Source organism: Emys orbicularis, chromosome 4 (genome assembly GCF_028017835.1).
Source record: "Emys orbicularis isolate rEmyOrb1 chromosome 4, rEmyOrb1.hap1, whole genome shotgun sequence".
Lineage (NCBI taxonomy): Eukaryota > Metazoa > Chordata > Testudines > Emydidae > Emys > Emys orbicularis.
The window spans coordinates 39,300,008-39,325,919 of record NC_088686.1 but is presented as its reverse complement, the minus strand read 5'-3'; the positions used below and the strand labels follow the sequence as shown (position 1 = coordinate 39,325,919).

The 25,912-nt window shown below is 45.7% G+C and overlaps 1 protein-coding gene across 1 annotated transcript in view; it reads left to right on the top strand.

Annotated features, from left to right (window-relative positions):
* TSHR (thyroid stimulating hormone receptor) overlaps positions 1-25,912 on the top strand; it is a 237,947-nt gene that overhangs the window by 148,691 nt on the left and 63,344 nt on the right. The window contains exons 4-6 of the mRNA XM_065403505.1: positions 8,812-8,886; positions 13,843-13,917; positions 16,463-16,540. Of these exons, the coding sequence (XP_065259577.1) occupies positions 8,812-8,886; positions 13,843-13,917; positions 16,463-16,540 (228 nt within the window). The remainder of the gene's footprint in view (positions 1-8,811; positions 8,887-13,842; positions 13,918-16,462; positions 16,541-25,912) is intronic.

The following is a 25,912-nucleotide window of genomic DNA, read 5'->3' as shown; positions in this document are numbered from 1 at the left end:
GTTTGGCGGCAGGGATGTCGTGGGCAAGCTTTATTATGGCTCGTCGGTGGCACTGAGGCACCAGAACCATGGTTCTTTCGTGCGGGGGTCCCATTCGACCCAGTAAAGATGGTCACGGCGCAGCTCGAAATGGGGCCACTGGTTTGCGCGCTGTGGGTCGATTACGGCCCCATCGACCGCAGCTAGCTGTTGGTAGGCCCAGCTAAGGGTGGAGTCAGCTTTTTGATCGCGGCAAAAATCGGTATTGAGTTGGGGTTCGAGAGTTGGCCCCGGCAGGAGGTCGTCTGCTTCCTCGGTCCCTGAACAGTCATGAAAGGTTAGTAACTGTTTTGTCATTCTGCAGTACTTTCTCTAGTTCAAATTTTAAATGTCTCTAATGATGGAATTTCTTTCACATCTCTTATAAGACATTGCCACAGTCTCACTCTGTGGTAGTTTTAGATCTCACTTTGAGTGAGCAGATCTCACTTTTGGGATGTTTTCTCTGAGATTGGACCAAATCGTGAAGTCCTTGCTTAGTTTTTACTCAATCCTTTTTCAAGCAAAACTCTCATTGGAGTTAATAGGAATTGGCCAGAGTGAAAGCTGAGGGAGGACCTCAGACTTCAGCCCAATCACTGTAAATTTCCTTTTCTTCCTTGTACAGTATGTTGCTTAGGGTTTGTCTACACTACCAAGTTTTGTTGACAAAACTTATGTCGACACCCAAAAGTCGATAAAACAAAAATCGCCAAAGGCTGTTCACACCTGCTCCCTCTGTCGACAGATCATGTCCACATTGGGGACACCATCATCGATAGTGTGAGCAATGCACCGTGGGTATGTATCCCACAGTGCAGTGTTGTGGGAAGGAAGAGCTGATCTCTGTGCGAGTTCTCCCACAGCCCCCTCAGCTGCTGAGAGCAGCATCATGAGTAGCTCTGGGAGCTCTCCATGCTGAGGAATGGCAAAGCAGCATAGCAATCTGTCCCCCTCCCCCTGCAGCAGGAGTCTGCCTGCTGCTGTGTTCCTAGTGCAGGGCAGAACAGGAGCATTCCAATGATTTGCTCTTTGTTTGTTCCCCAAAGGGAGCAGCACACAGATACTTCCCGGAGCTTTGAAAGGGGAGGGGCGCACGCCTGCAGGGCAGCAGAGATCAAAACACTGAGCAGAGCAATCAGGACAGGCATTGTGGGATACTGGCGGAAGCCAGTTCTGTTGACAAAACAATCAGCAGTGTCTACACTGGCTCTTTGTCAACAATAAAGGGAGAGGAAAAGACAAAAAGTCTCTTGTAGGGGTGGAAGATTTTTGTTGCCAAAACTGGGCGTTTTTCATGACAAAAGTCCCATTGTAGTGTGTATGCTCTTGCTGTTTTGTTGCCAAAAGGCAGTTTTTGGTGACAAAACTTGATAGTGTAGACAAGGCCTTAATTAACTGAAATCCAAGCACAGGAATTATGTTGAAAACTGAACTAGCCTACTGACAGGAGTGAAGGTAGAAGCCACCTTCTTGGATCCACGAGAGCAGATGAATTTCTGGCATGTATCATTTTGGATTAAAGTACTCCACTTAATTACCTCCAGAAAAGCTAGATTATATATCTCCTGTCAGTGTTGTTAGTGTTACCAGCAAAATAAGGTTTTCAATCCATCCTCTGCTACTCTTTCCCAGTAGAGACCAAATGTTCCCACGTGTGGAATGCAGTAAGGTCAACTTCTGTAAGAGATGATGGGATGGACTAGGCCCTGAGGCCCCCTGCTGGAGGCCTCATGGCTGTGCCCTGCCCTGCCCCAGAAAAGGCAGTGGAGAGGGTCCTCCAAGCTGCCTAGAGAGATGGCATGGGATGCAGCCAATCAGGAAAGAGACTGCAGAGTACAGCCAATCGGGGCCCAGGAGGCTCATATAAAAAGAGCTGCAGGGCCAGAGTGAGTTCAGTCTGCTGGCAGGGACTGGGAGAGCAAGAGGTGCTCCTGGCTGGCTGAAAGGGCTAGACAGATCAGTTGCTGGCAGAGATCGAGGGAGCTGGATAATAGCTTGTGGTTGGCTGCTGGGACTAAGCAGTAGTTACTGGCAGGGACCAGGGGAGTGAAGAAAGTGTTTTTGGCTGGCTGCTGGGACTTAACTAAGACTGGCTACAGGGAAGTGGCCCAGGGAAATGTAGAGCAGAAATTAGTAATGGTACAGAGCATCAGGCTGCTATATTTAAAGAGTCCTTGGGTTGGGACTTGGAGCACTGGAGGGACCAGGACCGGGTCCGTCCCTTTCCCTCCCCCCCGCCCCCCTCCCCCCCAGCCACTGGAGAAAGTGGCTATGCCCTAAGGAAGGGAATTAGAACTGTGGCGCCCCTGAGAAGGGGGCTGCACTATTAGGACTAACTCGGGGGGAGCTGTGGTCAGTGAGCTGAGTCCAACAGGGGTGGCTCAGCAGGAAGGCTGAGGTCACTGAGGACTGAAGTAGAGGCAAAGAGTCTACAGGGAAGAAGCCCTCGGGGAGTTTCTCAATTCTGGAGTAGGAACCTTGCAACATAGCCGGACCAAGGGAGGGTACCCTGATGGGCCTTGATGGATTGGGAGGGCTGCAGAAAAGGACACACCAACCAAGGGTAGCATGACTGGCCCTGTTGGACTGTTTTAGAGGACTGAGCCCCGGGAGGGCTATTAGGACATGGGGGACATTTTGGACTGTGTGCCCTGGAAGGGGTTTGTTTGTTTCACACACGGACTGTGTGTGACTTGGCTAGAGGGCTGAGTCACTGAAGACCTGCCTGACAAGGGCAGCAGCTGATGGGGGCACCCTGAGCAGAGAAAAACTGTAGGCATGCACACACTCAACCAGGGAGTGCTTGTGTGAGGTGAGTGCACCCTGTTACAGGCACAAAGTATGAACAGTCCACAAAAGTACCGTCTTTACATACTTCCAGACACAGTCATCTACTGTGTAATAATATGTTAGGGGAACACAAGGCAGTGTCAGCTTGGCAAAATGCCCTGGCTGTATTTTGCACTTTCTGGAGAAGCCTATAAATTCAAATAATGCATTGTGATACCATTACTATCTTTTATCCAGCTCTCACTCTGGACAATGACCCAAATCTTACAGTATTGAAATAACTGGGTCAGATTCTCTGGCCTGGCTGGACTCTGCTCAGTACAAGATCAGGGTGGGAGGCAAAGGTGGCTTTAAGCCACTGATATGTTCCTCAAGTGCTGAGACCAAATGGTTTTGAGGAGCCCTGTTTTGCATAACTAAACCTTGCATCATCTCTGTTGTAGTAACTAAGGCCCCCAAATTATATATTATTATTATCTACGAATTGCCCAAGCATCAAGGCCTTTTAGAAAAGATAGAATGCAGGACTGAGAAAATAAAATCTCAGGGTCTAATAGCTAGACTTCAATAGTAAGAGGAAACAGAGTTGTTGCAGCCTTTTACAAGAGTGTACCACTGGTGCTGCTAAAGAGACTTCTCTTTTTTCCTTGTCTGTGAATGAATAAATTGATATTCAACATTAAAATATTATGAGAGATTGCCGGATACAGTGGAGGAAAAAGTGGGGAACAGGATGCAAGCTGATTTGTAATTAAATGAAGTTGTGTGTGTAAAAAGGAAGTTGACTGTAAGCGATACAGCTTTGGTCAAAACATTGTAAACTTTAATGACAGAGTTTCCCTCATGGGCAACCGTGTAAGGAAAGAAAGGGGGTGCATTCATATTGATAGCTTTTAGTCTCGTAACAAAGTGAAGAACTAAGGCTAATATTTGGAATCAAGAGTTCTCATGCTATCAAGTTAGTGAAATACATCTGTGTTAAAAGAGGAAGAAAATAAAAGGAACAGAAACCAAATAATATATTTATAAGGATATTTGATCATAAAGAGGAATTGTAGCGAGGGGGCGTGGTCTCCCTCTGAGACTGATGAGGAGGAACCACTCTTCACCCCCAGGTGGGTGGAACCAGCAAGCCATGCTCACCCCACCAGAAGCAGAGGGGCAGGACAGGAAGTTTAAAAGGCGGACCCTCTCTCCCACTGCCAAACCCTGCACCTGAGACGGACCTCTGCAGTGCCGAGGACCAATGTTCCCTCTAATTTTTTTTATCCATGTGTGGAATAAATTTTGTTATGTGCGCCAGGGTATGTGCGGATGTGTGCCAACAGTAGAAACAAAAAAACCTAGATATAATATATACTTTTAAAAAGTTACCATAGGGATAATTACTCCAGCCAGGACAGGTTAGGCATTTTAGAATTCACTACTCAAATAATTAAATTTAAGTGTAAGAAATAAAAATTATTAAATGCATAGACCAGTCAAGAAACTAAAATAACACACTTTCAAAGAATAAAATAACTGAGAATTTATGTGCATTGTAGGAAGTACCAAGAAATAACAATAATAATAATACAAATATGTGTTGGGAGGGGAGTAAAAGAAAGTGTGTATGTGAGAGAGAGAGAGAGAGAGATTGTGTGAGCTGGCTGCTGGGGAAGTCTCAGAGACTGTGCACTGTCTCTTTAAGGCACACTCACTCACCCGGAAGGCTGGTTCAGACCTCAGACTGCAACAGCTGACTCCTGCTCCCAGTCCTGAGCCAGGCTGTGCCCTCTTCCCTGCTCTGTGGAGATGGAGTACAGGGGCAGGGGACACCCTGACATCAGTATTCCCCCTCTCCCCCTGCGCTCTGCATAGCCAGCAAGGTCCCGGGCCCTTGGAGGGTCCCAGAAGCAGCTGCAGGAGCAACGTGGCTGCAAAGCAGCAGGGAGGGGGGGTGGAGGGGAAGCACCTGAGCACATGCTGATGGATATATGCATTTCTGCTAATCGAGTGTGTGGCACTTGAATCTCTCCTCGGTGGCCAGCCAACTGCGCAGCTTAGAGGAAACACAGCCGAGGACCCAGAGAAGATGCTGGGTCTCCTGATCGACCAGTACCCAGAGGACCTACTGGGACTGTCGCTGGCCATGTACCCCAGGGAGATGGAGGAATCCCCGGAGACAGAGGTACTCTCCAAAGGAGTAGTTTGAAGTAGCCCAGGAACAGACAATAGTCCAGTTGTGTTGCCAGAATTCAGGTCGGTTTATTTCAGTGGGATCCCTGCTGACCCAGTGGTGGAACCATCCACCACTTTTAGGGCCCTGGGCTGGGACCTGCTGGAGTAGGGTGGGCCCAGGTCCCCCTACCCCCTGCAGCCGACCCACCTCTGGGGTGGCCACCTACCCACCTTAGGCCAAGAGGCCTGCTTTTTGTCCGGTGTCTGCCTAGGCCCGGTGAAAGACAGCTTACTGCTATGCCCTGCCCAGAGGGTCATTTAGACTGCCTACTGCGCTGTCCTGCCCAGAGCCCCTGAGACTGCCTACTACTCTGCCCTGCCCAGAGCTCCTGTCTATTGCTTTGTCCTGCCCAGAGGGCCAGAGCCCCTGAGACCGCTAATTCCCCACTGAGCCTTTGTAAATACATGGTAGCGAGGGGGCGTGGCCTCCCTCCGAGACTGATGGGGAGGGATGGCCACAGGCCCTTACAGGAATAATCAGAAGTGTAACTCTGATTAATAGTGCACAGACTCAACTCAGCCACACACCCCAAGGTCCCAGCATTGTTGTTAAAACAAGGAGAACAGAAATTGAAGACATTACACAGCTGTTCTGGCCTGCTGGAGAACAACCGTTTTTGAAGTGCCTTTGCACTGTATAGTGGACTGTTAAAACAGATTTAAAGAGATTCAAAGAATCTGGAGGTACTTTGTTTAAATTTATGTAAACTTTAAACTAGAAATTTCAGCAGCTAAGCAGAGTGTTGATGGGGAAACTGCATCTTGAGCAAGCATAACTGCAGAGTTGGATGAGGGGCCCACAGAAAATGACTTACGGCGGTAAGTTGTTGACCAGAGCAAGCCAGCTGGGGTTCAATGTACAACCATCTTGGGACGTACCAACAGTTATTGTCTAACTTGCCTTACACAAGCTGGTGCAACATGACATGTTGCACAAAGACTGGAAAGTTCCAGCTTCAGTTACAAGAAGTCAAAAGATGATGCCTTATTCCTTAATTGGAGGGTGAGAGAGAACAACTCTCAGTTTGATTGGACATTTCAACTCTTTGGTGGAAATATGGGTCACCATCTGATTAGTCCACACCAGCACCTCCAAGAAGAGGAACCAAAATGGATCACCCAGCAGAAATGAGATAAAACGCTTGTCTCCTTCAGCACATTGTAAACTTTAATGACAGCTAAAGACACCTGGAAAGGAGAAGACTGAGTTCCTGGACCAGCCACTTGGAAGTCCTCCTGGTGATAAAGTACCTATCTTGAATAGGCACCTTTAACTGTCTCTTTCCATCTTCCAGCAATTTGGGTTGCCCACTAGCACACTGGGGAAAGACTATAGTCAGGCCCATCCATTGTTCCACCTGTGCTTACAGTGTCAGCTCCTGCTGTGAACAGTAATTGAGCTGAAAGCTGATGGCTGAGTAAAGATCTGGTGATAAATAACAGAGTTTCTCTTCTGTGATTACCCAAATCAATCAATTGACCATTTCCTGAAACTGGGTCCCTAATTAGTAAGGAAATGTACATCTTGTATGTGTGCTTTAAAGATTGTCACAGAGTTAGTGTGTGTCCTTATATTGTAACAGATTACAATCAGGGTTGTTGTAAAAGAGCTTTAAAACTGAACAAGTTACAGTTGTTAACTAAAAATTTAGAACACTGTACATGTATCTATCATGGTGTCTAGGTTCAAGTTCTAGGTGCATAAAAACATAAAACAGACCAAGTGTACAAGCCTCTTGAACTGCAATCAGCTGTACAGTCTGTCATAAATGTCAGATATTTAGGAAAAAGAATGAGGAGTACTTGTGGCACCTTAGAGACTAACAAATTTATTTGAGCATAAGCTTTCGTGGGCTAAAACCCACTTCATTGGATGCATGCAGTGGAAAATACAGTAGGAAGATATTTATACACAGAGAATATGAAAAAATGGGTGTTGTCATACCAACTATAACGAGAGTAATCAATTAAGGTGGGCTGTTATCAGCAGGAGAAAAAAAACTTTTGTAGTGATAATCAGGATGGCCCATTTCCAACAGTTGACAAGAAAGTGTGAGTAACAGTAGGGGAAAAAAATTAGCATGGGGAAGTAGTTTTTACTTTGTGTAATGACCCATCCACTCCCAGTCTTTATTCAAGCCTAATTTAACGGTGTCCAGTTTGCAAATTAATTCCAATTCTGCAGTTTCTCGTTGGTGTCTGTTTTTGAAGGTTTTTTTTAGGAGTGTTAGATCCTGGGTCTAATATAATTTGTGGGGAAATAGGTTAAAAAGGGTGGGCTACTATAGATCCATTGAGAAGAAGACCTTGGTGAATTGGCATGTAAGTAACTGAATTGTATTATGCTTTAGTTTTGGATCCCCACCTCCCTCCTCTAATGTGTTAATAACCAGTTAGCACAAGTGAGGCCCTATTCTCAAGGACTCTTAGTCAAAGCTCTAAACAAAGATACCTTCCCAAGATACTGATTAGGTATAAGTGTTATTTTCTGTTGTAGCTATGTGGTTTGATTCTGAAAATTTGTCATATTTTAAATCAAGATTGGATGTTTTTCTAAAAGATATGCTCTAGGAAATATTTCGGGGGAAGTTTTGTGGCCTGTTATACAGGAGATCAGATTAGGTGATCACAATGGTCCCTTCTGGCCTTGCAATCTATATCAATGAATGGCTATATCAATCAATTTCCTAGTCTGTTTGCCAAATCATAGTCCAATACTATTTTTGTCTTATATCCTACACAGTTAGTTGCTGTTGTTAGGATATTTAATAAAACTCAACTCAAGTCCTTTTCTTTAGTTAAGCAATCAAAATTAAAAGAGCCCTGAGAAAGGTGGAACAGGTAATCAGTTAAGCAGTTGCTTAACTAATTGTATTTTATACCCTATCTTTCTTACATTATGATGTAGGTAGTAACAGCATGAGAGATTATGAGGCTTAATGTTTGTAAAGCGCTTTGAATATGAAAACAAATGCTAAATTGTTTTTTGTGGTAGTATTTATTCGCAGTTTACTGAGAGTAAACTACAGCATGGAGGTTTAAGTAACTTTGCAGGATGCCACAGCATGTTACAGACAGAACCAAAAATAGAATGATGGTGTCCAAACTTCCAGTCCTGCCACAGTGGAGATGCTTCCTCCTGCATACTTATTAACTCAGATGTTTTAAGTTTTCTATAGATTAATTTTTATTATTATACTTACTAAATTTAAATGAGAAGGTGGAAACTAATTGAGAGTGTTAACAAAAGAAACTTTGGCATTCACAGGCCCCTAAAATGGCCTCGCATGAAATGAAATCCTATTTTATAATCTTCGTTTTCTCTTTTTTTTTCTCCATATCCAAAACTAAAAATTTCAACCCATTACCCAACCCTCCAAGACACGCAAACCTCCTCCCAAGCTGCCTTTGATTTTGAACATTATTTGCTTTATTAAACACATTTCAATAGCTTTATTGACTTTTCCGGATAAAATCAGTGTGTGCAGAAGGCCAGAGCCCTGTGCTTTCTCCCCATTACTTAAGCTTATTAGTGTCCAAAACCAAATCTGTCCAGCTGATGCTGCTGTAATGTAACAGTGCACACCAAACATGCTCACCTCCATTGAGTGATGTCAATTTGTTGTATTACTGGGATGCAGTCCAGTGCAAGTGGTCAGCACAGGAGTTATGTTTCTCTGAAAGTTCACTTTAGTGTTATGCTGTTTTGTTTATTTTAAATTTCAAATATGAACATAATTTTTTTTGCTAATATGCTAATTTGTATCTATTTTTTAACAGAGAAATTCGCAATGCTAGAAATCTCCATTACATAGATCCAGATGCCTTTAAGATCCTCCCACTGTTAAAATACCTGTAAGTACTGGGCACTTAATTTTCAGAGATTATTCTCAGTGTAGATGTTGCCCTACTACAGTGTAACAATTTCTTTTTCCCTTCAGAGCTGGATGGAAAATTTATTCCGTTTTCTTTTAATGTAAGCATTCAACTAAACTAAGGCCAGTTATAGGCTCTGCAAGCAAGAAAAGAGCTGCAAGCTGTTGTATTAGGGAGTCCCAGGAATGCCTTATGCCCTTTTGGTCCTGTTTCTGAAGTAGGAGGTTGGGTCAGGCTAGAATTAGGCCAAGACTCTGGATCTCATTAGCCTCAAAAGCCCAGCCCTCATCCCAGAACCTGGATAGCTAATTCTTTGGTACATTATTCATTACAATACATGTATTCATTTTTCATATTTCCTTTTTTTATTACAGTAATTACACCAGAATAAACTTGGACTGCTCTTGCTGAAAGGGGTAGATACCCACACTTAATCAGGACCTCGATTTGACATCTCATCCAGAAAACCTATGGGGGGAGGGAAGGCATTTGCAAAAGTGTTTTAAAGGTGCCATGAAGGAGGGGTAGGGAACTTTAGTTTGGGCTTTTTATTCCTTTTATTTGCTGCTTGTTCTATACTTTCAGTAATATCAATGAAGTCAAATATAGCATCACAAATTATTGGATATGAATTACTGAGTGAAATTTTGTGGGCTGTGTTATGTAGATTATTAGAATGGTCCCTTCTAGGAATTGTGACAGAATGGTAAAGGCCCTTTTCCTCCCATGAGCTGAAAAGGGGTTACTTCAGGTCAACTAAGGACATGTGCATGGGCATGGACTTTCCAAAGTGTCGGGGGGTGCTTGACCACTGGCTCTTCCCCAGGCCCTGCCCCCACTCCTCCCCTTCCTCCAAGGCCCCACCTACACCCCTCCCCACCCCACCTCTTCCCGCTCCTACTCCACCCATGCCCCGCCTCTTCCCGCCCAGTTCCACCCCCTTCCACCACGTCCTTGCTCCTCCCCCCCCCCCCCCCCAGCCTCTTGCCTGCCGCGAAACAGCTGATCGCAGCGTGCAGAAGGCATGGAGAGAGCGGGGGAAGCGCTGATTCATGGGGCCTGCCGGTGGGCGGGAGACAGTGGGGGGTGGGGGATAGCTGATAAGGGGGCTGCTGGTGGGTGCTCAGCACCCACCATTTTTGCCCCGTGGATGCTCCAGCCTCGGAGCACCCACAGCTTCGGCGCCTATGTGTGAATCCAATTAAGGGCTGCCTGTGACCTTTAAAAACACCTCTTCTGGTGAGGGAGATGTGGGAAAAGAGAAGAGACAAGCTGCAGCAGGAAAAAAGGTTTCTCCTGGGTGGAAGGCTGCTCTCCTCCCTATAGGGGAAGCAATCAACCAAATGCCTGTTTGGGGAAGGACTGGCACCCTGGAGCCAGCATAACGCAGCAACACCCCCGAGAGGTGTTATGAATCTGTGTTATGAATTTGTTTCTTTGTTTGGCTGAAGACTACTGCTTGGGCCCACCCTGAGGCCCACCTTGTACAATATTTAAAAATAAAACTTGAGTGAGGAATAAAAACTATCCAGAGTGAGACTGACTTATGACAGGCACCCCCACTACCAAAGGGGGAAATGCTGAACCTGGTGAAGCAAAGGAAGTGTGTTGCCACAGAATCTGTAGGAAAGATTGAGAAGAGGGATACTGTAAAAAAGACTGCTGCTTACTGAGCGCCCCCTGCTGGCCAGGGGTACCTCTTTAAATTCTTCACCTCTGATTTTTACTTTCTTCAGGGCCGTTTAAGAACTCACAGGGGTTTTCTTTTGTTAACACTACCCCTCCTGGCACCAGTTTAATTCCAGCAACAGTTTACAAGAACCCAGAGTCCCAAACGGAAGTCCAACAACACAAAGAAAGCAACAAAGAGTCCTGTGGCACCTTAAAGGCTAACAGATGTATGGGAGCATAAGCTTTCGTGGGTGAATGCCCACTTCGTCAGACGCATGTCCGACGAAGTGGGCATTCACCCACGAAAGCTTATGCTCCAACACATCTGTTAGTCTTTAAGGTGCCACAAGACTCTTTGTTGCTTTTTACAGATCCAGACTAACACGGCTACCCCTCTGATGCTTAACACAAAGAAAGTCCATACTTAACTCTGGCATTTTCTTTCACCCTCAGGGCTCTTCTTCCATCCCAGTCTGATCTCTCAGCTCTCCCTCACTAAGGCTCTGATATCCAGTCCCAAACACAGTCAGGTTTCTTACTCCCTAGGGGCTTCCTGCTTACTGGGCTTTATCCTCCAAACTCCCTGGTGTAATGATCCTACAGGAGTCATCTTCTTTCCTCCCGCTAGAGTCCATCAGCATGACTTGGGATTCCCCTTTACTGCAGCCACCTTCCATTTTTTATAGGGAATTGCCCGATTCCCCTCAGATCTCATTCTGTAATCAGGGTTAGCTTGACCCTAGTCTCTCCAGCCCACTGTTACAGATACAATACAGATACAACAGAAATATGTACAGTTTTTACTTTAATTATATATATGTTTACATATAATAATGCACATTAACTACAGCTGACAAGTTCACCATTAGGCCCCAATTTGCTGTAAGTTCTGTGACAGAAATGGGTCTGGAGGAGTTCTCCTCCATTTGTCCATAGAGTCTTCAAAAAAAAAAAAAAAAAAAAAAAGAAGCAGGGTAGATGAGACCCAAAATTACAATGAAAAAATATCAACAAAAAATCTTAGTGATTTTGAGCAGGAGATTGGGGGCATAGGAAGGCAGGGACCATGAATTTCCAGCCTTTGTTTATATACCATAAAGCTATAAAAATGGACACAAACACAATTTTGTCTCCATTGCAGGTCACCTTTAAGCTGAGAGTAGTGTTTTCTTGTAGTTACTTTCTCTCTCAAAGGGATCAGTGCTAAAGTAAATAACTGCATTTCTGTAAAGTTGGGGCAGACCTGGAAGACTAGATCTGTTTCCTTCATAGCAGAACTTGAACAACAAATCTTAGCCACAATGAATGGCAGAGTTCTTATTGTCTCCAGCTTATTATCTGGAGCAGTTTACATAATTCAGGCAAAGAAAACATATAGGACATATTTTTCCTTCCATAGGCTGGGGAAGGGGAGAGTGTGTGCAGTTTAAAGATCACACCGTTTATGTAATACAAAGATTCTTTCCTAGGGCCTCCTTGGATAATGAAAGGCTGCCTTGTTGTTTCATTCTTTGTTTTACAGTAGTGCCTACAATGAGTTAGGTGATCTTCAAACATAGTGAGCCCTTCAGAGGTCTCACTCTCAGAAGACAAATGACAAATAATAGGAGGGAGAAGGAAAAAAAAACATGCAAAAATAAATACCTGGGGACACCAAGTGACATTAACTAAAGGCACGGGAAAGCTTTGAAACAAAGCATTTTGATGGGGAATGAAAACGAACCTCTGTTGCTTGCTCTCCCCCACCTTCACTCACTTTCACCGGGCTGGGCAGGGGGTTGGAGTGCGGGAGGGGGTGCAGGTTCTGGGCTGGGGGTGGGGCTGAGGGATTTGGAGTGTGGGAGGGGGCTTTGGGCTGGGGCAGGGGGTTGGTGTGCAGGAGGGGCTGCGGGGTGCAGGCTCTGGGAGGGAGTTTGGGTGCGGGAGAGGGCTCAGGGCTGGGGCAGAGGGTTGGGGTGAGGGGTGCAGACTCCGTCTGGGCGGCACTTACCTTGGGCAGCTCCTGGAAGTGGCCAGCATATCCGGATCCTAGGCTCAAGGATGGTCAGGGGGCTCCAATGGGAGCTGCAGAGTCAGCGCTAAGCGCAGGGTGTGGGGGCAGTACGCGAAGACCCCCTGGCCGCCTCTTCGCCTAGGAGCCAGACGTGCCGGCTGCTTCTGGGAGCCGCGCAGAGCCAGGGCAGGTAGGGAGCCTGCCTTAGCCCTGCTGACTGGACTTTAGCCTATTAAAATCTCCCGGATTGCCTTTAATAGTCACCGGGAGATTGAGGCCGATTCCAGGAGACTCCCAGCCAATCCGGGAGGGTTGTCAACCCTAGTTCTGAGACTTCTCTAATTTACTCTGGGGGCTGGTCCTGGCCCCCAGCAAGGCCCAAAATACCAGGAGGTGCAAATGAGGCCAACAGTCAAATTTATTCTTCCTTCCCTTACCTGGCATTTTCTTGCACTGACTACATGTCAGCTGGAACAGAGATTTGGGCCCTCTGTTCTCCATCTCCAAGAGCCCTATCTCTCTTCATCTCTTTCTGAATGTTGACCCATCTTTTTGCTTTCAGAACACACACTCACTTTCTCTCCCTCCTGTGTGTCTGTGCCCCTGTCATACTGTCCCAAAAGCTTGAAGATCCTACTCTCTGACCCTTTTCTCCACTCCTTTTTTAATTTCTACCCTCACAAGCTCACTCCCCCTGTTTGCTCCAAATCTCCACCTTGCCTTTCCTCTTAAAGACTTTCTAACTTTCTCAACATCTTCCTGACATTGACAGTCTTACTGCTGTATTAGAGCTTAATCATGCAGCCATTGGAGTCAATGGCAACACTCCTATTGACTTCAGTGGGAGTAGGTTTGTGCCCTTAGCACCCCAACTCTACCCAGTTGCTAAAAGTGCTTCTTGACACTCCCATGGAGAATTGGAAGGAGATGGCATGGAACTTTTTTAATGCTGATGCTGCCAAATAAAGGAAAGGAGCTACGTAGTAAGTGGCTTAGTTCAAACCTGTGTAATCACAGAGTCTTGGTAGTTAGAGGTGGAAAAGACTTTGCAGAATATCTCCCTAAAACCCCACACTGATTTATGATGTGTTCTTCATAGCCCTACATTTGGGTACAAAATGTTCATAGGTGAGTTGACAATCAGTGGAGAGTATAAAATAACCATGTTCCATCCTGCTCTGTGTAATGGTCTGAACCTATAGCATCTTTTTTTGTGTAGTGATTCATTAAATTTAATTCTTTCTCTTTTTCTATCTTGTCCTCTGTTTTAGTGGAATTTTCAACACTGGAATTACGATATTTCCTGACCTCACCAAAATCTATTCAGCTGATGTGAACTTTTTACTGTAAGTGTTTGCCCTGCAGATCTGGTTAGAACAGTGCTACAGTCAAGTCCCAAACAATTCTGCAGTGGAGGCTCCCACTTTAGAGAGAGGTGCCAAATAATTACCAGAAAGAAGTATCTTAGCAATCCAGCAAGAACAGTCTCCCTCCATTGTTATCTCTGTTCTTCAGGTCCAGAGCCCGCAAAATGCAAGAGCTGGAGATATGGAAAACACAAAGGGAAAACGTTAACTGAACACATGCAAACCGCTAAATAAATAAATAAAAATAGCAGTATGGCCTCAGTTCACATTCTGAGTGAAGTTTTTAGTGCAAGGAGTTTATCCACATTCATATTCTAATTTAGAAAAAGGACAAGATGTTTTTAAAAAGCAAACAAAGCTAGGAAAAGGTAATGGAACTTGTAAGTTCCTTGTTCTGAAGCAGTTTGGTTTCATGTCTTCTAATGGCAGCAGTCCTTAACTCCGGTTTTTCTGGTGGCAGGTGTCCTAAACCAAGGTCTGCTGTCTTTTCTGGAATTATTCCTCTTGCTAAGCTAAGGTGCTGTTGGCTGTAGCGAGCATTCTGGGATGCTTTATTTGAAAGTAAAGGTCCACTTTGAAAAGTGACTTTTAAAAGTGATGCCATGGATCCCATGTTTATAATTCTCAGAGACTTTGGATAAAATTTGCTCAGATTAGAAGTAAAAAGATGTTTTTTCCATCTGACAGCCCTGCATATTCAACTGAGCATATTCTTTCTGGTTCATGCATCACTACCATCAAGAAAAATTCTGCATTTGGAACTTAATAAACAATTTTGTAGATGATGAACCAGATGGAATTGAATCCAGCTCACTCTTCTGTACCTATGTTGGTTCTGCAGGTCTAGCAGGAATTTATTAAAATAAATGTGTAATGTTTTTTAAAGTAGGCAGATTCAGCAAGAACACACAGGGTTCATCTTCTCTAAAGAGTTGCCAATTGTACCATAACTCAATATTATAGTCTTGCTAAATGAAACAATTGATGTTAAATATAATTTATTCTCTGAAGAGAAGACGAGGAGCACATTTGTTGGCTAAAAGATGTCACTTTTACTTAGTCAGTTTTCTGATTCTGATAGCACTTAATTGACACTATATAAAGAACAGAAACATTTTACTGCATGTGTTCCTGCGTCACAATTTTAAAGATTCAAAATTGTAAAAGGACTGAAAATCTTTTCTTCAAACTTGGCTTGAACCTTAGATCTTGGAAAGGTCTAAAATTGAGCTAAGTTTGCAGTTTTTACTGTTAGCCATTTTTGAGTCACAGATTTTCTGATTGAGACCTCTCTGTGGGTAAAACATATTTTAGATCCATGCTGGTATAACTCAAAGCCAGCTGAACCAATTTTAAACAAATTTTATAATAAAGAGGGGGAATCACTTTTGGGGCTGAGATCAGGCATGGAAAATTTCAGCCCCAAAATATTGTGTGAGAAAATTATTACCAATGGAAAAAGTTTGGAATGAAGATGGTAGTGATAAAAGTTGAATTTTAGCATCTTGTATCATGTATTTATACCTCAAGGGGTAATGAAACAGATCCTGCCACATACAGTGGAATGGACTATACCAGGGTTTCTCAGCCTATGGGGAATGACTCTCAAGTGGGCCATGAGGAGATGTCCATTGGAGCACACCATCCACCAGCTGAAGAAAATCAAAACCTGCAGAATCTTGCGATAGCTAGAACCCAGTGGGAGCCATGGAAAAGTAGAGAAGGAACAATTAGCTCCCTTACTTCTCCCCATCGTATCACCACCGTGTTCACTCCTGCCTTCAAACCCAGTCATGGTGAAACTATACCCTTTCCCTCATCCTTCCTCCCCTCCCTGCCCAACAGCACTTAGCTCTTAGACAGGAGAGCTGAGGAGGTGGTAGTTGCAAAGGATTTGGGGATGTGGTGGGCTGTGGGACAATTACAGGGCCATTAAGTTGAGATGTACCATTGGGCTAGATGACCTGTGACTAGAGGTCCTTTCCAGCTGCTAGGATTCTGTGCAATTCAGGGTTAACTGTTCATCCTTTCCTTTGTACTAGGTGTAGTTCAGACACATAGGAAGACAGTCTTTATCTTGAACAACTTAGTCTATTTGTGAACTTTTCTTTCATGGTATTCTTCACCAAAATTAGAATTTTATCTTTAACTTTACTGGGAATAAATTAGTTAACTTTGTGGTGATTGTTGTTATTTACTTATCTGCTAATTCCCTAGCTTGTGAAAGGAGCAATCTGTCTGTGCTATTATTCAAAAGAACCACACAGGCTGGCACACATTAGCCAATAATGTAAACCCCATCTATTTTATACAAGCAATTAATGGTACAGGTATTCTGGATACCTACACTTTTTAGGTGGCTGAAGCATTTTAGTCTTCCAGCACATCTGGAACATATAACTTGTGGAACTGTACCCTTTGTTTATGTATTTTTTGCATTTTATTGTGCTGTATGTCAGAGAATCATTAACAATGTTATGCAGATGTTTTATTGCAGTGTTAAGCCTTTTGTCTTCTTTTGCAGTGAAATTGCAGATAATCCTTACGTGACTTCAGTGCCTGCAAATGCGTTCCATGGGCTGTGTAATGAATCCCTTACACTGTAAGTCCTACCAGTTTAACTCACATGACTGTTATATTCCCTGTGTCTCAAGCAAATCACTGTTGTTGTAGGAGCAGCAGTGATCTGTATGCTCTGTATAGCCTGCATGCTCAAAAGGTCTGTTACACACACACACACACCCCTTGTCTCCTCTCCCTCTTTGAATACCTGTGAAGTGGCTTTCCCCCACCCCTCCCTCCTGGAATGCTTGTGGGATGAATGGGCTGCTTAAGCAGCTGGAAGATCAGAAGAGCTCCTAGATAGACAAGATGTCTGGGACTCCAGTTAGGCAGCACTCACACACCCAATTCATGGACACTGCATGGACACTGGCTGAGGTGAAGTGTGACCAACCAGACGCAGCCAAGTCATCTCTAATCGCAGGCCATGAGGAGCAGGTCCTTAAAAGGGGAAGGGGCCATGTGCTCAGGAGTGCACTCACAAGCTTGTACCTCCGGTGAACGCCCTTCGCCCGGACCGCTGGCCAATGGTTCGCTGCGTTGCATTCCATCGTGTCTCAGGAAGACATACCTTCATCACACCATCCATCGCTGTGCTGTGGGACACTTACCTTAAAGGATCCTGACATCTCCAGTGCTGTGCCTGTCCTGGGAGCGTGAGTATGCAAGTGTGAATGTGACTCCCCCCCCCCTTCTTTTGAGCTTAGCTATCAATATAATAAATGTGCTGCTTTCTGCCAAACTGGTGGATCATTAGTCCTCCCTAAACTTACTAGCTGACCCAATTTCGGGTAACATTAATGGTGGAGAATGCCCAAGAGTAGGGGTCCCCTGGTGCCCCGCGGTGGTCTCTTGGGTGGGTCCGACTCAAGCCTGTGTAAAAAGTGGTAGGCTAGCAACCCACTGCAGGGAGAAAAGGACGCCACTGTTGAGTGCCGGTGTAGGGCAAGGGAGAGAGTTAGGTGTAAATCCCCTGGTTCCCCCTAATAGCTTCTTGAGCGGGTCTGGCTCGAGCCTGTGTAAAAGGTGGTAGGCTAGCAACCCACCGCAGGAAGAAAAGGACACCACTGCTAAGTATGCCACTGTGGGGCAAGAGAAAGAAAAAGGTGAAGCAGCCCGAGCGAGAATACACCCCCCCTTGGGGAGCGCCGCCGCCGCCCGGGGTGTTGTTAGCATGGCTCCATAAGAAAGGGGCAGACCCCTGGATGCCAGGGGTGGTTCCACCTGGGAGTACAATTCCTGAACTAGAGCTCATGTTGGATAAATATGTACTTATATGCAGTTCCAATAAGGCGGGACTGGATTGTGCAGCCGCCTGGCTGCTGTGGTAAGCAGGCTGGCAATGGCAGGCAGCAAAGAGTCAGCTCGCCACTGAAATAGACTCACTCAAAGACCAATGTAATGAGTTGGAGAAGGAACGGGATATGTGGAAGGCGCAGGCTCTGACTGCTAGCGCCCAGGTGTCTTCCCTCTCTGTAGCTGCAGTATAGGTGGCGGCAGCAGAGGAGGAGCGGGAGCAGGTGGAAGTAGAGAATGCCGCTCTGAGCCAGGCAGTTACCTGCCTGAAGGATCTGGTCCTGGAGGGGTCCGCCCGGGAAAAGAGGGTCTGGGGGGCTTATTCAGCCCGGGTCACTGCCATTGGGGTGAAAGCCCAGGGGTGTGTGGGACCATATAATGATTGGGACAGGGATATCTGGTATGATCCGGATCCCCCGGATCCGGACTCCGGGTGGCCGGACCCCAGACACCATGGACAACTCAAACGAGCAGGGTCTGCTGCAGTGGGAGCACTGTGCTAATTTGTTTCTAAGCTTCTATCTTTTAGCCTCTGAACCGGAACATCAGGAGAGCTGGTACCAGCTGAAGCGTTATAAAAATACCATGGTTATAGTGTCGTGACAAAGTCTGTGTTCAGTGTTCTGTGTTGCATGTTCTGTGTTCCATGTTCTGTGTCTGTCTCTGGTGGGTGTCCTGTGCTAGCATTGGGTCCAGAGAGAGAGGGGCTTCTACACTAGACGGGGTAAATGCCTTTTCCTCTCTCTACTTCCCCCATCTCCAACCAAATTATCAATCACATCCACGTCAGTCCAAAAGACTTTGGTCCCCAATGCATCAGGTTTATTTTTTGTTAGGTTCTCTAATAATTATTTTGTTGTTAAGTTTTGTATTGTATTTGTAAATCATTTGTATTGTTAGTTACATTTTCCATGACAACTGTGGTATTCCTACAAATCTTATTTGTTGTGTGTATTTAAGGGTTAGGGTTGACATTTATTGTTTTTTGGCTATTGCAGCATCAAACTTGGGCCTCATTTTGTTTGTCAATGTACCCAATTATTGTAATGGTGATGGTTTTAGTCAATTGTAATGGTTTTAGTTATATTCATCTGGTTATACCTGTTTGGTTTGTTTGCAACAGATCACCTGTGTCCTACAACAACAACAACTACTGTAATGATCATAGATCAAGGGGCGGAGTGTTGTAGGAGCAGCAGTGATCTGTATGCTCTGTATAACCTGCATGCTCAAAAGGTCTGTTACACACACACACACACACACACACACACACACATACACACACACACTGTTACACACACACACACACACACACACTGTTACACACACACACTGTTACACACACACACACACACCCCTTGTCTCCTCTCCCTCTTTGAATACCTGTGAAGTGGCTTTCCCCCACCCCTCCCTCCTGGAATGCTTGTGGGATGAATGGGCTGCTTAAACAGCTGGAAGATCAGAAGAGCTCCTAGATAGACAAGATTTCTGGGACTCCAATTAGGCAGCACTCACACACCCAATGCATGGACACTGGCTGAGGTGGAGTGTGACCAACCAGACGCAGCCAAGTCATCTCTAGTCGCAGGCCATGAGGAGCAGGCCCTTAAAAGGGGAAGGGGCCATGTGCTCAGGAGTGCACTCACAAGCTTGTACCTCCCGTGAAGGCCCTTCGCCCGGACCGCCTGGCCAGTGGTTCGCTGCGTTGCATTACATCGTGCCTCAGGAAGACATACCTTCATCACACCATCCATCGCTGTGCTGTGGGACACTTACCTTAAAGGATCCTGACATCTCCAGTGCTGTGCCTGTCCTGAGAGCGTGAGTATGCGAGTGTGAATGTGACCCCCGCCCTTCTTTTGAGCTTAGCTATCAATATAATAAACGTGCTGCTTTCTGCCAAACTGGTGGGTCATTAGTTCTCCCTAAGCTTACTAGCTGACCCAATTTTGGGTAACAACTGTGACTTGTGAAATAACCATTCAGTCATAATCTATAGGTTATAAAAGAGAGACACCAGAGACAAATGTTATTCATAGTCTCATTTACATAGTTTTCTTCTTTGCTGCAGTGACTTGGATCAGTGCTGCTATCTTCTTTTTAAATTGACCCTATCAAAGTATTTTAATAGCAGAAATAAGAAGAAAGTGATTAAACAGACAGTGGGCAATAGCAGTTATGCAATGTATGAGCTGTAGAAAGGAGCACAGAGGGAAAGGGTTTGCAGTATTGCTTCTGTAAAGCTGCAACACAGGTACAGTCAAGGTATGTGAAACACTTGAGGCTAGGGATATGATTCCCTGCTAGTGTACACATATTTGCGTTAGCTGTCATTGAGCTAGCATGCTAAAAATAGTGTAGCCAGGGTAGCAAGGGCAGCTGCAAGCAGTGGCACTGGCTAGATATGCCAAGTACAAACCTGCCTGAACCCCTTGGGTATGTACTCAGCAAGGCTAGCCCATCCACTGCTTGCTGCTGTCCATGCTAGCCTGGCTACACTATTGTTTTTAGTGTGCTAGCTTGATGAGAGCTAATACAAGTATGCCTACAAGAGCTGAATCACATCATTAGCTCCAAGTGTAGACGTAGCCCACTAGTACACTTTGCTACAACATAGGTTGAACTCAACTGTCCCTGTCACGCACCATGAGTACAATTAGTTTGAAAACTGGTTGATAGGAGTCCGGGATGAGCCATATTTGGGTGTCAAATATGGTTCATTTTTTTAGTACAGACACAGTCTGAGCCACAGAGAAGAGCACAGGGTGTTCTTCTTCAAGTAGATGAAGCTGTGTATTCTACTTAGGTGTCTGCACATCCAGCCCATCAGAGCCAGAGAATTTGCCTAGCAGTACCTCTGGGGGGTGGTGCACATGGCTCATGGCCGTAGCTCCTCCCCTGGCTATAGGAGGCAGCGACTTCCCATCCCCCCTCAGTTCCTTCTTACCGCCCATGGCTGGAGTCGGAACTCTATGTAGTTTTTCAACCTCACAATCCTCTATTCAGCTACCTTTTTTCTAGTTGTATATAGTTCATTAGTTCACAAAATGGACTCAAGCGGTGAGGGCTCTTTGTCTGAAGCAGCACTTACTTGAACAGGTCATGCAGCCTGCTCAGCCACTGAGGCCCTCATCAGATCAGAGGTCACCCTTGGGTTCGGAGAGTGCTGCCACTTCACGTCTTGGAGCTAGGGCATTTCTAAAGAGACGAAGGAGTCGTTCCCCATTGAGTTTGATGAGGAAAAGATCGCATAAGACCAACCAAGGCCACTCCAGGTCCTGTGAGGATTTGTCTTCCTCCTCCAGAAGGAAAGTGCATTGGCCCGTGGTGAATGCCAGTTTGCAGGACGGAGCAGGTCCTGTCATATGCTCCCCAGCACTGCACAGGGAGGTTAGAGATCCTGTGCTGTTGACCCCTGTTCCAGCCCTAGGGCATCCATTTTGTCCAGTACTGACAAGAGCGATGTTACCTCCTCTGCCTTTCCATCCCAACCTCTTCCTTGGTCCAGGACTTTGCCGGGACTTTGTCTTTTATAGCCCTGTTGGCTGAGAAAGCCACTGAAACTATGGGTCTGTCAGCGCTGCACCCCAATGTTTCCTTTTCAGACTCAGTAGAAATGGTGCTGGTACTGGACTTGGAACAAGGGACCTCCTTGGCACCAGGAACTTCTTCTTGGATCAGATTCAACAGGTCTTGCTGAGTAGTAGAAAGCCCTCCATTAGGACTACCTACTTGGCCAAGGGGAAATATTTCATTTGTTGGGCCTCCGAACGAAATCTCTCTCCGTTCCAATCTTCTCTGTAGTCTATCTTGGACTACGTACTCCACTTAAAGCAGCAAGGTCTGGCTTTCTCTTCTCTTAAGGTTCATTTGGCATTCATCTCAGCCTTCCAGTGAACGTCAGATTGGTATTCTCTCATGAAATGACGGTCTGGTTTCTCAAGGGGCTGGAAAGACATTATCCTCAGGTTCACAAGCTGCCCTCCCTCCCCCCCCCTGCACCCGCCCTATGGGACTTAAATCTGGTCCTGTCAAAGCTCATGGGGGCCCCCCTTCAAGCCGTTAGCATCGTGCTCCCTACTGCTTCGCTCCTGGAAGGTTGCTTTCGTGGTGGCTATCATCTCAGCCAGATGGGTCTCTGAGAGCAAAGCCCTTATGTTGGAACTTCCTTACACAAAGTTCTTCAAGGACAGGGTTCAATTGCGCCCCCATCCGGCCTTTCTACCAAAGGTGGGTCACAATTCCACAACAGCCAGGTCATTTTTCTACCGGTCTTCTTCCCAAAACCTCACAAGTCTGCTGAGGACGTCGGCTTCATACGTTGGACGCTAAGCGGGCTCTGACCTGTTATATTAAAAGGCCTAAGCCCTTCCACAAATCCATGCAACTCTTTGTAGAAATAGTGGAAAGGATGAGAGGGTACCTGTGTCATCCCAAAGAATCTTACCCTGGATAAAAACCTGTATTCGGGCTTGCTATGAGCAGGCGAATGTCCTGCCTCCGGCCATTGTGACTGCTCATTCCACAAGAGCCCAGGCTTCGTCAGCAGTGTTTCTCGCACAGGTACTAATCCAGGACAACTGCAGAGGCACAACCTGGTTATTGGTTCATACCTTCGCATCCCACTGTGCCATCACCCAACAGGCCCAAGACAATACCAGTTTTGGGAGAGCAGTGTTACAGTCAGCACGTCCATGAACTCTGAGCCCACCTCCTTGGGGTACTGCTTATGGGTCACCTAGCATGGAATGGACATGAGCAAGCACTTGAAGAAGAAATAATGGTTATTAATCTTCTGTAACTGTTGTTCTTCAAGATGTGTTGCTCATGTCCATTCCATGACCCACACTCCTACCCTTCTGTCGGAGCTACCAACAAGAAGGAACTGAGAGAGTGCAGGGCCGACAGCTGCCCTTATAGTGGTGTATGTGCACACGACTCCAGAGGGTGCTAGAGCTGGCCCTGTGGATACCACTAAAGTAAAAAAATCCGGCAACAGTGCACGCAGCGCACACACACCTAACATGGTACAGACATGAGCAACACATCTCAAAGAACAACAGTTATGAAAGGTTAGCAACCATTTTTTCTCAACCTTTCCAGCCTCAACAAATATGTCAGATACATGAGGTTCCAAATGGTCACTCTGTTGACTGTTTCCCCCACATTTTCTCCAAATGACTGGTTTGCTGCCTTGGACATTCAGGACACCTACTTTCCTGCAGCAATTTTGCCGAGCCCCTAAAAATTCCTTTGATTCAACATATCAGAGCTCCAGTTCCAGTATATGGTTCTTCCCTTCAGCCTCTCTTCTACCTCTTGGGTTTTTACCAAATGCATGGTTGTCATCATGGCATATCTCAGAAAGAAAGGGATCCACATCTTCCCGTATCTGAATGACTGGTTACTGAGGGGCACATCCAGGGATGAAGTCCTTTCTCATGTCAACACCACACTGCTCTTGCTCGATTATCTGGGTGTCATCCTAAACATGTGGAAGTTAACTTTGGTTCCCACTCAGAACATAGAGTTCACTGGGGTCCTACTAGATTCTATGAGTTTGAGAGCATTTCTGCCAACTGACTGTTTTCAGACAACTCACCACCTCTGTCTCAGTCTGCAATCTCAGCCTTCTATAATCTCCATGAAGCTCTTGGGCCACATGTCTGCTTGCATGCAGGTGATCCAGTTTGAAAAGGCTGTGTCTTCGCCCCCTCCAAATGTGGCTCAGGACAATTTACCATCCAACTCTTCACTCCTTGGACGTATTGGTCTGTCTTTCTCCACTGGTCCCGGACTTCTTACAGTGGTGGACGCATCTCAAGAATGTTTGTCAAGGCATTCATAGAATATTAGGGTTGGAAAAGGCCTCAGGAGATCATCTAGTCCAATCCCCTGCTCAAAGCAGGACCAACACCAACTAAATCATCCTAGCCAGGGCTTTGTTAAGCCAGTCTTAAAAACCTCTAAGGATGGAGATTCTACTACCTCCCTAAGTAACCCATTCCAGTGCTTCACCACCCTCCTAGTGAAATAGTGTTTCTTAATATCCAACCTAGACCTCCCCTACTGCAACTTGAGACCATTGCTTCTTGTTCTGTCATCTGTCACCACTGAGAACAGCCTAGCTCCATCCTCTTTGGAACCCCCCTTCAGGTAGTTGAAGGCTGCTATCAAATCCCCCCTCACTCTTCTCTTCTGCAGACTAAATAAGCCCAGTTCCCTCAGCCTCTCCTCATAAGTCATGTTCCCCAACCCCCTAATCATGGATTCTCTCCCATTTTTCCACATCTCATCTGTATGGGGGGGGGGGGCAAAACTGGACGCAATATTCCAGGTGTGGCCTTACCAATGCTGAATAGAGGGGAATAATCACTTCCCTTGATCAGCTGGCAATGTTTCTACTAATACAGCCCATATGTCATTAGCCTTCTTGGCAACAAGGGCACACTGCTGACTCATATCCAGCTTCTCGTCCACTGTAATCCCCAGGTCCTTTTCTGCAGAACTGCTGCTTAACCAGTCGGTCCCCAGCATTGCATGGGATTCTTTCTTCCTAAATGCAGGACTCTGCACTTGTCCTTGTTGAACCTCATCCGATTTCTTTTGGCCCAATCCTCCCATTTGTCTAGGTCACTCTGGACCCTATCACTATCCTCCAGTGTATCTACCTCTCCCCACAGCTTAGTGTCATCTGTGAACTTGCTGAGGGTGCAATTTATCCCATCATCCAGATCATTAATAAAGATGTTGAACAAAACCGGCCCCAGGACCAACCCCTGGGGCACTCCGCTTGATACCAGCTGCCATTGAGCCGCTGATCACTACCCGTTGAGCCTGACAATCTAGCCAACTTTCTATCCACCTTGTAGTCCTTTCATCAGGCCCTTCCTAACCAGGACTTTTGTCACTGACACCTCCCTGATGGGATTGGGGGCACCTCTGGGGTTGCTGAAAGTCCAAAGTCTGAGGTCGGAGCTGGAGTCCTCTCTGCATATCAATATGTTGGAGCTATGGGCCCTTTACAATATATGTCATACCTTTTGGATCCATGTTAGGGACTCAGTGGTTTTAAGTCTTCTGAAGCTGGAGAATGAGTTCAGGATGATATAGGTACAGTGGGAAGGATTCTTATAAATTTGCAGTACTCTGGAAACATAGTGCTTCCGAAGTACTGCAAATGACTCCAAGATCTCTTTCTTGATGGGCAACAGCTAATTTAGACCCTATCATTTTGTATGGATAATTGGGATTATATTTTGCCATGTGCATTACTTTGCATTTAACATTGAATTTCATCTGACATTTTGTTGCCTAGTCTCACCCAGTTTTGTGAGATCCCTTTGTAACTCTTTACAATCTGCTTTGGATTTAACTATTTTGAGTAATATTGTATCATCTGCAAACTTTGCCACCTCACTGTTTATCCCTTTTTGCAAATCATTTATGAATATGTTGAACAGCACTGGTCCTAGTACAAGCCCATGGGGGACACCACTAAAATGAAAATGGACCATTTATTCCTACCCTTTGTTTCCTATCTTTTAACTGGAGTGCCTGGCAATGCTTTCAGGATCATCTAAAGATCCTTAATTTAATGACAAGCCTTTTTTATCTTAATCACCCTGCCTCTGTTTATAAACAAACTCCTTGTCCTAAGGGCAGAAGTTGTTAGCAACACAGACCTCATCACATTCCCCACACTTGCCCCCATTTCAGAATCACCTCGTGAACCATCTGAGCAGGAATTTTTTGCTGAGTCATGAGTGGTCTCTGAAGACAAGTATTCTCTGGACTAACTTCGCAACTTGGGGCGTTCCGACGATCAACCTCTTTGCCACAAAAGACAACAGGAAATGTTACCTGTTTTGCTCTTGAAGGGGCCTCAGTCTAGGCTACCTGTTTGACGCCTTCCATCTCAGCTGACACGTGGCTCTTTTCTATGCCTTTCTCCTGATCCCAATCATCCCACAGGTAATCCTCAAGCTGAAGGCAGATCGGGCCAACCTCATCCTCATTGCCATTATGTGGCTGAGGCAGTACTGGTTCTCCAATCTTCTTGGGCTATCAGTTCAGCCTCCCATACTGCTTCCTCTCTATCCCAACCTACTCACTC